Genomic DNA, 14,067 nt, shown 5'->3' on the forward strand with positions numbered 1-14,067 from the left:
TAAATGAAGCAAACGTTAATTTAACTGTTCCTATTCTTTAGTTAAAAACAAAGTAACTGTAAAATGTTCACATTTAGCTCATACACTGTTCGGTAAGTTTCAGTTAAGACAAATCCACAATAATCAGACCTGAGGGATCACATGTAAAACTTTGTGAAAACTGTAGAAACTTATTGTGAACGGGAATTGTTGTGGGGACTATGTAACCCCAAATCAGTCATCCTCACATGTTTTCTCGCATGCAGAGAAAATGTTTCTGACATTTAGCCACATTTGATTATGCACAAGCATAAAAAACCACAACCCCACAGCTCTTAAGCATCCATTTCTTTCACATGCACATCCATATAGCTGCTCTTCTGAGCATGTGAGATATGAGTTGTCAACTCATGTGCGGCGTACGGTTTATTCCAGCTCCTCATATTCCTAAGCGATACAGTCAACGCTACAAGTCATTACACTCGAGCGTGTCATCTGCAGACTTCGTTTTGATGCTGATGCGCGAACGGGTTTTCAGCACTGCAGAGAAAGATGCAGGGCCTCGGTATCAAACTCTGAACAGACACACGCATGTAAACTCTACCAGTTAGTGCCGACCGCCTGCCTACATGCCAAGCCCCGAGGAGATCGCAGAAGCTTGCAGAGAGTAATGTTGTTTCTTTTCAAGCTCTTGACAGGAAGGCGATAGAAGAGAAGGTGGGATGGGTTTGAGAAGAGAAGTGGTGGTTGAAAGAAATAAAAATTGGAGTAATATGTAAAGATTCAAAATTTAAAGGCTCTATGTGAAAACAGGGCAGTCAAATGACATGTGATCAAAGCTTTATTTTCAAAAAACCTGACAAAGACGTCCGTCAGGCCCTCTCTGTCCACATCTACAGCCCAAATAAGAAAACTAGTCAGCTCACATAACTAGAGACACGTTGTAACGTGCACACGAGAGAGATTAAAATTCTCTTTTGCAGCTTATTGGAGATTAAATGATTTACCGAAAAAGCCCCCACATTATTATTTCAGAACTTGGCTAATTATGCCAAAGAATGCAGATCAAACCCATAAAAAGAAAAAAAATAAAATAAAATCCTCAACAGGCGAGTGGGTTGGCTTTGTTTGAGCTTTCATTTGTAGTTTTCATGCATAACATCCAGGTATCCAGTAGGCACCTGAAGCTCATCAGACAGATGTGTCATACAGCCCCAACGCATATTCTTCTGGGATAGAATCGCAGCAAAATCATAAAGGGCTGCTTTCCCTCAACTCAAAAATGGCTCCATATCAATTTAGACGTGCTCTCACTCCCCCGAGTTGCAGCTCCATCTGATGTGACGTGGCGCCTTGTGTTCATGGGAACAAGTCTGCGTGCGCTTTGTGTATAACTTCTGGCCTATCCTTCAAAACATAAAAGATGTACCTTGATCCTACAATTGAAGAGCACTGCCCTTCTCAGGTTTTGTGCTGCTGTTTGAAGCTTCAAGGTCACAAGCAGCGCGCGGAAAGATTGACAGTGGAGAAAGTAAAAAGGGAAAAACAATGTCAGAGACTGACTGCTGAGGTGGAAATCAAGACAGAGAGCGAGAGAAGCAAAAAGAAGAGATAGAAGTGTTTTATCAGTGTGGCTGATATTTGTCTTTCATTGTTTCAGAACTACTGTCATATGAGTAAAGGTTATCAGAACCTAAGTGAGGGAGAGATTGAGTGATAGAGAGCTCACTGAAAGATGGGGGAAAAGGGGGAAGGTGAGAGAGAGGTCAAGTCCACTGATAATACGGCACAAAAAGCATGGATGGCTGCTGTGACTAAGCCCCACACACGGACACACACATACCCGCACACCATGCAAGTCTTGCAGGTCTTCGCCTTTAAAAAGATGATAAAAATACATCCTCCCTGTAACGACGAAAAAACCTGCAGACACTCTTCCTGATTGGTCTCTCCGTCTCACACTCACCTCCTAAATCGTCTCTTCGTTGTTTTATCGAGCTTTCCATGATATCAGCCTGTCTGTGTTTTCTCGTGCAGTCATTTGCTGCATTTTTCTGTTTTTTCTTAATTGATGTGTGCTTGCAAAGACAAAGCCGTCTGAGGTTGCTGTGGAAACCAAGTGCCGTGAGCACTTGTGCGGTTATATCGTGTAGTATCATTAAAGAGAATAATGAGCAGGTGTGAAAGAGCGGAAGGGAAATTGAGAAGGAAGCTGAACTAGGACTACAAAGACACCGTACGCTCCGCCAAAGCAGTCACTACCTTCTGCTTTGGCACAAAGCTTAAACAGAGAGTCAAAGGTACAGACGTTTTTCCAATAAAACACCGGGGCTGTTTTTTTCTTATCAAGCATGCAACTTCCTTACAGACTTAAAACGGTGTTTTTACTGTTTTTTTGTTTTTTTTTAAGTAAACACTGCTCCCCTTTTCACCCACCGAGCACAGAGTAGGTGGCTTATTTTAACTAAACCGTCTCCAAGAGATGCCACGCCTCCTCTGTCTCCTTGCATTTGTTAAGTAGCTGTTATAATTAGGGTGGTTAAAAATAGAAATTAGCAAAGAGTGCCACCTGGGCTTTCTTCTCTGGCAAATTGGAGTAATGTGACTCTGTTTTTAAGTTTATTTGGGGCTGATTATTTTTTACCAGAGAAGAGAGAGACTGGCTATAATCTTAAATACCTGGAGTGCTGGAGGGTAAAGATGGTAGAATGGGGGCTGAATGGCATGTTTTGGGTTTTTTTATTGCATTTTTGAAAAATTAACCAGTTACCTTGGATATAAAACACCTCCATTCAACACAACACATCCTCAAATGTAATTGTAAATTTAATCAAATAGCCATTGTTGGGATGAGGACATTTCTTTGCAGCAGACTGGCTTTTTTTCTTCCTTTATTTTTTTAAATTAACGGTGACTACAATGAATCTCAGTGCACAGCTTCTAAGCAGAGACAAATGGTGTTTATGAAAAGCCATTTATTCTAAAGTTGTATGCAGATTATGCTCATTTGCAGCATGGTTGCTCCATAGTTGAGGTCTCACGGCTCTGAATTACAGAATCACTGGACTCTGAAAATGATAAGCAACAACAGCTTTATAAAACCCTAGAATGACGCTCTCTTTAGAGAAAACATTTTTGTAAGTGTTCTGTTACTGAAATATGAAATATATATCGTCATCACTGCCATTTGATTAGAAAAGTGTCCGATCTCAAGTGGTACAGAGCAAGCACTTCTGGATCTGCAACATGCATGTGGCTTTATAACATTATCTGTGGCATTAGCTGAGTTATCTTTCATTTATTCTTCTTCTTTTTTAATAGGTTGATCGTTAATCATCAAGGCTGGTTAAGGGCGTGAAATTTATTTGTGTATTTGTCAAGCTGACTTTCCTTTATTTTATTTATTTTAACCCAGGATCGTGTGTATTGGACAGACTTGGAAGATGAAGCGATATACAGCGCCAACCGACTGACGGGACACGATGTGGCCAAGGTCGCAGAGGACCTTAACAACCCCCTGGACCTGGTGGTGTTTCATGAACAGAGGCAGCCCAAGGGTAAGAAGAAGAAACGCATAGAAGCTTAGCACAGGTGATCTAAGTGGGGCTGTCCCAGATGACCTTCTCAAATAAGTCAAAATGTCCGTTTCGTTTTTAGTCTGTCATACTGCCCAGTCTCCGTCTAGGTGCTGTTTGCCACTCGTAAGCGTGCAGGATCTTGTTCGGTATAATGAGCAGGATTTTGGGGCATATGTGCACACAGGATACACAAAATCTGACCTCCTTCCTGAGTACAAAGCCTTGCATTATCAGCACATAGACACGAGGATCCACTTAGTGAAACGGTGTGAAACAATAAACAGATAATCTGATGAGTGTGATTAGACCGGTGGATGTGACGGGCACATCAAAACGATGTGTTTGTCATTTTTTTTTTGCACTCTCGATGTGTGTGACTGCACGCACGCGTGTGTGCCTGTCAACACCTCTGCTTGTGAATACCTGGGTGTGTTTGACACTGCGTGCCAGAAATGTGTTTGTGCGAGTGTTTTCATGCTTTGTTTTCTCTCCTCACTCACTGAGCGCTCAGAAGCGATCTTGTCTGTGTGCCAGCAGGCAGCTAATTGCATTCCCTCATTAATAAATCAAGAGTCCTGGTCAAAAAAAGAAATCACAGAATTGGAAAATGTTTTCTCCCAAATGCCAACAAAAGCAAGACACTGCAAGGCTAAGTGAAGGTGTACCGAGTAGCCCCCCCAAGCACACGAGTAGCATTGATAAGCAAAGTATTTGATAAAATGTGACCTCGACTGCAACGCTTGGTGAGTTCAGACTCCTCTCTGCCCTTTTTTTTAACAATTTATCTTTGTTTCTCTTGCATTTTGTATCATTTCTTATTTGTTAGTGTACTGCACCGAAGGAAAACCCCAGTGAGGAATATTATCTGTAAGTGTGGTTTGGTACAGTACTGTGCGTCTCCACATATTTCGAGACGCTCAGATGTCTTTCATGTTTATCGACACACTTCCTTAAAAGAGGCTTTCGTCCGATCCTTCCCAAGTTGTGTCTGTTTTATTATTAATTTTGTGTGCGCTCAGTGGGTCTTTGAAGCCTAGGTTCACTCTTCTTAGTTGGAGACTAAAGACAGGCAGCGCAGGAGGAGAAAGTGACGCTTTTATGGCCTAAAAACAACATAATTTTGTTGTTGTTATCATCTCGGTCCTTCTTTTTTTCCTTCTTCATCCTCATCCTCATCATTTTCGTTCACTTTTCTCTTGCCTCCCTCTCTCTCCTCCTCTGTTTTCTTCTTTCCTTCCTACACTCTTCCTTAACCTTTTTTTCCCATCCTCCCCAGTTTGATGACTCCTTCCAAACCTTTTACCACATTTGGAGCTTTGAGAACTTCGACAGCTGTTCTCATTACATAGTCATTATGCTGAGATACTGTACATCAAGTATAAATGTATTCCCAGCTTATTAAAATCTCACTCTGTGTCGCAAGTGATATTGCTGCTTTTTCTGACAGCTGATGGCATGCTGCTCTCCAAAGCTACATAAGAAATCAGGAAAGATTGCGACCTGACCTAATTCTCGCGCTTCCCCACATGACAAAAAACTGCAGTGTTTTTCCATGAGTCTGCAACTATGCTTAAGAAACTACATGTAAATTTTTTATTTGGGTTACAGAGATTAAAAGCAGTTGAGACTCTCCTGCATTCACCTACGCATCTCAAGAAGAAGTGTGTGGAATAAAGATTAGATTCCTAAATCTAGCATCAAACTAGTTAATAGTTTGATGGCAGCAGAAACTTTTTACTGATGAGATACCGGCGCCTACGTGTCAAATTTGATGCTGGTTTTTCTTTTTCTTAGGTTCATCCAGTTTTTCATGTGTTTTTTCTGCATCTGCGAGATGATATAATATAAGATGATTATCCCCGGTCGTGTTACTAACATGTTTCCAGTTAACATAATTAGTTGCAAAATGTTTCTCCAGCTGGTTCTTTTTCATTAGCACTTACTTTTGCAGCCTTTTCTTACCCGTGTCCCAACTTTTTTTAAGACTAGTTATTGCCATCAAATTCAAAGTGGCCTTATTTTTTTGATACAATTGTACATTCTGTAATTTTAAACCTTTGATAAATTTTCTTTGTTCTAATTTGAATTAAATTTGGGCTGCTGAGATTTGGGCTTTGTGCACGTTTTTTTTTCCTTTTCCAGTACAGCTCGTTAATAAAACATTTGGGGTTTTATTGTTTTCCAAGAGATAAATGTGTTGCCAAAAGTCTTTTTTAATATTTTTACATTTCTGCCTGTGTTCCCAAAGGTCCTGATACCTGTAATATGGGCACACTGCCTAATGGTGGCTGCGAGTACCTCTGCCTGAAGGCGCCTCAGATCACAGACCACTCCCCCAAGTACACCTGCGCCTGTCCTGACGGCATGGAGCTAGGACCAGACATGAGACGCTGCGCGATCAGTAAGTCTACATTCCACAGGCACACATGAATGAATGATTCGTGTGGATAAATGTCACATGAGATTCACGCTGCTGGCTAACAGTGATCAGTCCAATAGTAAGGCCTGAATTTTCTCCGGTTCCTAAATTCTTTTACGAGCACAAAGAATCCAGGCTAACTTCTCAGCTACTCCATCAGTACAACATAGAACAGCAGTGGTGCACAGCAAGGCTGCAAGAACGAAGCACACAAGTCATTCTATGTATAAGTAAAATTATTTGGAATGAGCTTGTTTCTAAGTCAAACTTAATCTGACAGAAATATTTTGGAAAGACCTGAAGTTCATTTGAATAAACCCACAAACATGCAAGCCGTGTAATACTGGATTAAATTACCAAGAATATTTTTGTCTCATTTATTTATTTGAGTTATGTTCGTCTGTGTGACTAGTGTTAAAGTCTGATCATCTTTTAGGTCATATTTAAGCACAAATATTTAAAATTCTAAATATAAAGCGTTTCTATTTATACTCCAAATACAGTATTTTTCAATGTCTGCAATTTAACAGTACAATGTTTACAAAGCTAAAAGTGCCCTGGATCCTTCAGAGAATCTGAACCTTAAGTGTTGTGTAAAACTATCTTGGGAACTGGGTCAGGGACTCTTCCCTGCACTTCTAACCTACCTCGCTTATTTTGCTGACCTTATTTCATCAGTCAGCTTGTGCCCCTGCCCTTATAGAGTCACTACATTTGTAAAGTTGCTATTTTTACTAGACCTACACCTAATGTCTATATAGGTGAGCTAGGAGGAGCTGACACAGAGAAACGGGGGGAAAGAGATGATGATGTATTGAGGCAATATTTCACAGAATCCCTGTGAGAGAGGCTGGGAGTAGGTGCAGGGGCAGTGAGTGCATTTGTACCAAAGCTTTTTGGATTCTTACTGTAACACAAACATTTCTGGTGGAAAAACTCACTGGTTTAATTGTGACTGTATTGGATCAAAATTTCAGTTTTACAACCACAAAGAAACGCATATCACTTATATTAAAAAATAATGTTTAGAAAACACAAAACAGAATGTTATATCAGCAGCAGTGTGTGCACTGGGATTTGTGTAAATCTGATACACCAAAAAAAAAAAACAAACAAAAAAAAACAGTGATCAGAGGAAGAGTGTGGTGTAATTTAGCTTCAGCTAAAATCCCTGACTTGAATACTTCTTTTACTATGAACCAAACGTACTGGTGTAGTACATCTGCTTTAACAACGTAGTGTTTTCTCAGATCATTTCTTGTGATGTGATATGATGTTTGCAACAACTGACTGCAACGCTTGCACTAAATTCTGCTTATTATGCGCTTGTGCAACTTATCCATCTGGCAACTTGTTACTTATGAATGTGTGAATGCACTTTAGCACAGTATGTACATACAGGGAGTGCAGAATTATTAGGCAAATGAGTATTTTGTCCACACCATCCTCTGCATGCATGTTGTCTTACTCCAAGCTGTATAGGCTCGAAAGCCTACTACCAATTAAGCATATTAGGTGATGTGCATCTCTGTAATGAGAAGGCGTGTGGTCTAATGACATCAACACCCTATATCAGGTGTGCATAATTATTAGGCAACGTCCTTTCCTTTGGCAAAATGGGTCAAAAGAAGGACTTGACAGGCTCAGAAAAGTCAAAAATAGTGAGATATCTTGCAGTGGGATGCAGCAGTCCCAAAATTGCAAAGCTTCTGAAGCGTGATCATCGAACAATCAAGCGTTTCATTCAAAATAGACAACAGGGTCGCAAGAAGCGTGTGGAAAAACCAAGGCGCAAAATAACTGCCCATGAACTGAGAAAAGTCAAGCGTGCAGCTGCCAAGATGCCACTTGCCACCAGTTTGGCCATATTTCAGAGCTGCAACATCACTGGAGTGCCCAAAAGCACAAGGTGTGCAATACTCAGAGACATGGCCAAGGTAAGAAAGGCTGAAAGACGACCACCACTGAACAAGACACACAAGCTGAAACGTCAAGACTGGGCCAAGAAATATCTCAAGACTGGTTTTTCTAAGGTTTTATGGACTGATGAAATGAGAGTGAGTCTTGATGGGCCAGATGGATGGGCCCGTGGCTGGATTGGTAAAGGGCAGAGAGCTTCAGTCCGACTCAGACGCCAGCAAGGTGGAGGTGGAGTACTGGTTTGGGCTGGTATCATCAAAGATGAGCTTGTGGGGCCTTTTCGGATTGAGGATGGAGTCAAGCTCAGCTCCCAGTCCTACTGCCAGTTTCTGGAAGACACCTTCTTCAAGCAGTGGTACAGGAAGAAGTCTGCATCCTTCAAGAAAAACATGATTTTCATGCAGGACAATGCTCCATCACACGCGTCCAAGTACTCCACAGCGTGGCTGGCAAGAAAGGGTATAAAAGAAGAAAAACTAATGACATGGCCACCTTGTTCACCTGATCTGAACCCCATTGAGAACCTGTGGTCCATCATCAAATGTGAGATTTACAAGGAGGGAAAACAGTACACCTCTCTGAACAGTGTCTGGGAGGCTGTGGTTGCTGCTGCACGCAATGTTGATGGTGAAGAGATCAAAACACTGACAGAATCCATGGATGGCAGGCTTTTGAGTGTCCTTGCAAAGAAAGGTGGCTATATTGGTCGCTGATTTGTTTTTGTTTTGTTTTTGAATGTCAGAAATGTATATTTGTGAATGTGGAGATGTTATATTGGTTTCACTGGTGAAAATAAATAATTGAAATGGGTATATATTTGTTTTTTGTTAAGTTGCCTAATAATTATGCACAGTAATAGTCACCTGCACACACAGATATCCCCCTAAAATAGCTAAAACTAAAAACAAACTAAAAACTACTTCCAAAAACATTCAGCTTTGATATTAATGAGTTTTTTGGGTTCATTGAGAACATGGTTGTTGTTCAATAATAACATTATTCCTCAAAAATACAACTTGCCTAATAATTCTGCACTCCCTGTAGAAATATCACAGTACCTGTCACAGTACCTATGTGGTGCTGTACAGGACTTTAAAGTGTCACACTTCTGATTAGCAGTAACACAGGCGTTATACCGGACTGCTGTGGTGCACGGGGAAAGCTGAAAGGTGAAGCTTTTCATTTACTGATCCATCTATGTGTCAATCCAAACCTGTGGTGTGATGTAAGATCTACAGACTTCAGTTCAATGCCTATAAATAAATAATTATGAAATTATGGTCATGAAATCTGAGTAGAGACAATGGAGGCATTGCTGTTGACTGCAGTCGTATGCTGAATATTGATGCAGAGCTTACAAGTGGAAACGGCTGCAACAGCCGAGCAGTCTGGAGTGAAATCTCAAATCCTACTGGTTGTTTTTCTGTTGCGCAGTTCGACCCCGAACAACCACGACATCTGCCCCCACCACAACCACAACTTCCACGACGACCACCACAACAAGCACAACAACAACAACTCCCACAACCGTTGCCATGACCACAACGCCCTCTACCACCACCACCAGCACCACCTCTGCTACTACCACATTACCACCCACAGCCAAGTCTACAACACCAGCCCCTCCTCAGACCACCAGGAGCGGCAGAATCACAGAGCACCCTCGGACTCCCGCCGCTACCAGTACAGAGACGACCAGTTTGAGCAGCACTAGTCAGAAGTCCACGTCCACACACACACCCTTATTGGCTGCCGTGGCTCCCAACAGCATTCAGAAAGAGAGCAATGCCAACCTCTCCCACAGAGGTAAGTGACATGTTGACAGGAATGTGGATGTGTGTAAAGCGAGTGTTTTCTTCTGCTCTGCTACCATCACTGCTGTTACCACTATCATTAAATCAGCAGGAAGCTAAAAACCAATACTTTCATCCCTCCTTTCTCTAGCTTCTCCTCCCCTCCACTTTTCCCTCTGATCATTTGCTTTACTGGCCCTACGACCTCCTCCTCTATTCCTTTTCTCATCTGCTCACACACCCGTCCGAACGCTCCACAGGCCCGCACTATGTCTCGGTCTGCTTACTGTTGATCCCTCGCGACCAGCGTCTTAACTGAAGTGTCAGAGCTAAGAAATGACAGTCCCCTCCATTCTCGCATAAAACTACTCATCACTCATCCTCACTTTCTGACAGCCTCTCTCTTACTCTCTTTGTCTTTATCTCTGTCTTGGTCTCTCCCTCTGTACCTCTCTCCCCTTCTCTCTTTAGCTCTCGCTCGCTCTCTTTCTATAACTGGCAGTGTTCTTCATTCTCGCGCCAATCACGCTTCACTGGCTCGCAAGAAAAATACCACTTTGCAGCCCAGACAAACAGTGACAGCAGACTAACAGCCGTAACAATGGTTTACAAAGCCACGCTAACACTTAAATTGTACTTGGAAGCGGATGAGAATCCTTGATAGCGCCACGCAGCAAAATTGATGAAGCCACCAAATTGTGTGTGTGCTTGTTTTCAGAGATCAGTATTTTTCAGCAGTTGTTTTGAAAGTCTTCTTAGCTTTTTTACTGCATGGCGATATTAAATTGAGACAGTCAACCTGCCGAGGCAGCTTTTTATTATGTCTTTTGTTTCTAAGAAAATGAAAAAGGTTGCCTTTTTAATACTGACTCTTTAGATGAATATATATTTATGTCAGATAATGGGCCTGTGCCCTAAAATGCCCTAAAAGGAAGATTAACACTAAAACACTTATCGTAATACTTGTATATCTTTATATCATTCTAACAAATAATTTAGAGGAGAGAAAAAAAGAATTAAAAGAGCAGGTGTTGAGGATGAAAAAAAGCTGTACAGATGGAGAGAAGCAGGGAAAGATGATGAAAGTTTTAAGTGGTAGTTGGAGGACAGGGAAAAGAATGAGAAATGGAGCAAGGAGTAAAACGAAGGAATGTTAAATGAAAAAAAACAAAAACGTGCAGTGTGAGACAGTAAAGCCACAGAGAACGAAGAGTGAACAGAGAGCAAAAAAGAACATGACAGTCCAGCACTTTAACGGGGAGGATGGGAGTTGTAGATGACACACTGTTGGGAGGAAAGGCGGCATTTACATGGATATGAAACGACGGGATGGAAAAAGAGGCGGGAGAGAAAGTGATTTTCTGGGAATTAAAGAGGTTGCCTGCTGTATTACTTTAGGGGTCGCGGTACTTCAGAGTTACTAAGAGGCGAGAGGCACGTTTCTTCCGGTCTCTGAAGTTGTCAGCCCTCCTCAGCACACCACAAGTGCTCCAGATGAGAGGTGGAGCAGACACGGATGAGAAAAATGGGGCATGAACAAGACGAGTCTCCAAACCCACGGGCCATGTGTTATAATTTTCAACTCGGTGCACACTGTCAAGTTTGCCGGCATCAGCTGTTACACATGTGCGCTGCTGGGGGGAGGGAGGGAGGGCATGGTGGGGCGAGGGAGAACCAGGAGTCTGATTGGGGAGGGCAAAGATTAAAGACAGCTGGTAACCAATGTTTTCTTTTGATATCGGTAGTAATTTTGCACATCTTTCAGCGACATTAAAGAAAATAAATTTCAAGATTTTGGAAAAAATAAAAAAAAACAGACGTGTGACAGATACGAAAGAGTCTGTAGAAGCCATGATGCTGCCCGTAACATCGTCCAGCATGACAGGTTTGGTGGCGGGTCAGTGATGGTCTGGGGGGCACAGACCTCTACAGGCTAGGCAATGGCACCCTGACTACTATTAGCTCCCAGGATGAAATCCTACACTGGTGCACTTGTTCCTGGGTTCCTTCTGGTGTGCGACAATGCCTGACCTCATGTGATAAAAGTGTGCAGGCAGTTCCAAATCCACTAAAAGACCTCTGGGATGTTATGTTTTGGTTCATCCGATCCTGTATGGTCACACCTCAGACTGTCCAGGAGTTCAGTGAAGCCCTGGTTCAGATCTCCCTGGACACCATCCGTCGTCCTGTTACGAGTGTGCCCCATCTTGGTCAGGGATTTGTACAAGCACATACCATTTTGAGATGCTGCAATGAAATTTCCACAAAACAGACTAGCATGCTGCATCATTTTTCACTTTGATTTTCAGGGTCTCTTTGAATTCAGCCATCTGTGGGTTGATCATTTTCATTTCGATGTGGCATCTTCTCATTCCTAACACATTACCCAGTCCATATCAGTACAGTTATTGATCTGATGTGTTTTTAAAGTATATTTTTGAGCAGTATATTTACGATATACTGTTTTATTAATCATTGTTAATTGTACTGGATATAGCATTCTAACCCTGACAGTTATATTTAAATAATAAGTGGCAGTAAACGTTTTGATATTAAAATCCCTCCAGTAAGAATGACCCTCATGAAATTGAGACTTTTGTCCCCTTTTCTTCTTCTTCTCCCTTTCTCAGTGCCCTCCCTTTCCAGAACAGCCTTCTTCCAGAGCAGTTTCTTTAATGAGATTCAGTTAATCTGCCTTTTTGAGTCTTACTGTACGATCCATTGGCCGTCACTCACACTTAAGAAAAGCCAAAATTCGCTTCTGCTGACTCAGAACTCGCTGTCTGAAGTCACTTCACCTTTTGTGGCTCTCGTGTGTGCGCACGTGTGTGCATTTATCTGCATTTCATTCACTATATGATTTCATTTATGAAGAATAATGTGCGTCTGCATTGTCTGTCACATCCATCACATGCCATCTGTCTCTTTTTGCCAGCCATAGAACTGGAACAGTCACTTTGTCAAATGAGCCAATCAGTATGCAGGGCCAGCACTGTGCTCTCTTGTGTTAATCTTCCTTACCAGACTTCATTATAGCCATCTGATCACACTTTTGGCTAACAGCTAGCCTGCTGCTAATACGAGGGTTGGGAGCGAGATTAATGTCAAAAGCTCCCCCGCCGACCTGTTGGGGTGAGAGCTGAAGGGGAGTAAGGATGCAAAGCATGTCCAGAATAAATGTCTTCTGCATTGCATTGTGACACAGTTTTGAAACGTCTCGTAGAAAAAGAATGGAGTAATGCGAGATCATGTGCTCGTTGCTTATATTCATACAAATTCTGATGCATTGGTTTCTGGAAACGCATTTGTTCCTTCGTGTATTAAAAGGCATCTCACTGCATTTTTATGCCATCCCTGTGTGATTCATTGGCTTTTTCATTTACACATGCTGCTGGGGAAGACAAAGTCAGCAGTCCAAACTGAAATCAGATGGATTCTCTGCCCTTATATTACGCAAATATCCTTTTCCAGCCTTTCTTTTGATGCTCCCATGTTGAAGTCTCTCTTTCTCTTTAGGAGGGCACTTGGTGGGGGTTGAAGAAAAACTTTTTCTTGGTTTGATTCTCTTTTTTTCTCTCTCTGTCTTCCATCTTTCTGTTCATCTCAGCTGCGAGTGATCACTACCTCATAGGTAACAACATCACAGTAGCTGTTCTGGGGATAGTTATTCCTATCGGTGAGTACTGTTGACTCCCTCACTGTGTTGTCTTTGCTTTCTGCTTGCCTGCCTCTCCCTCCTCGCTCCTTCAAGTCTGCTTAACTGCATGTTGTGTGCGTTTTGTTTTTAATGCGTGTGCGTGTGAGTATGAGGTTATGTGTTTGTGTGCGTGTGCCTGGGTTTTAGGATGTTTGCGTTTCCACTTGGCTGATTAAATCTAAAACATTCTCATTAAAATAATAACAATTCAACACATTATATCTGGTTCAATAGTGAGATTCAGGCATAAAATTTTATCGCATCTATTGAGAAAATGTACTGAGGTATGGTATTATCCAGCAATATCCTCGTGGCCTATGGCTAGAAAAAGCCATTACATGGAAGTGAGCCCCTCTGTCAGTAAACGGCCAGGCCGCTGTAATATGCACATTATGTCATTATTAATGACATTTGAGCAAATGTGAAATTCAATTCAGGTTTTGTCATCACATGACCAGCTGTTAGTACATTTTGCTCGTGTTCACCGCTCTGATCAGATCGTATCAATCAGGCCAACGTTCTGACCTATTTCTGTGACCGAGCGGACTAAGAGTGGGTTATACCGCTTTACGGGAGACGAGGGGAGAGAAAAGTGGATTAATGCCATGAAATTGTGTTTTTGGCCTGGAGCAGGAAGCTAATGACCTCAGACATAATGCTGTTGTCTGTTTAGGCAATGAA

At 41.9% G+C, this 14,067-nt stretch overlaps 1 protein-coding gene across 3 annotated transcripts in view; it reads left to right on the forward strand.

The window, feature by feature from the left end:
- The window catches only part of lrp8 (low density lipoprotein receptor-related protein 8, apolipoprotein e receptor), a 174,492-nt gene that overhangs the window by 150,369 nt on the left and 10,056 nt on the right, over positions 1 to 14,067 (forward strand). For all 3 annotated transcript variants that reach the window (XM_084909628.1, XM_084909629.1, XM_084909630.1), the window contains exons 14-17: positions 3,395 to 3,536; positions 5,806 to 5,958; positions 9,331 to 9,702; positions 13,297 to 13,365. In XM_084909628.1, coding sequence (XP_084765754.1) covers positions 3,395 to 3,536; positions 5,806 to 5,958; positions 9,331 to 9,702; positions 13,297 to 13,365 — 736 coding nt within the window. The remainder of the gene's footprint in view (positions 1 to 3,394; positions 3,537 to 5,805; positions 5,959 to 9,330; positions 9,703 to 13,296; positions 13,366 to 14,067) is intronic.

The sequence above is a fragment of the Perissodus microlepis genome, chromosome 17 (assembly GCF_051167445.1).
Source record: "Perissodus microlepis isolate ML-2025 ecotype Zambia chromosome 17, ASM5116744v1, whole genome shotgun sequence".
Taxonomy (NCBI): Eukaryota; Metazoa; Chordata; class Actinopteri; order Cichliformes; family Cichlidae; genus Perissodus; species Perissodus microlepis.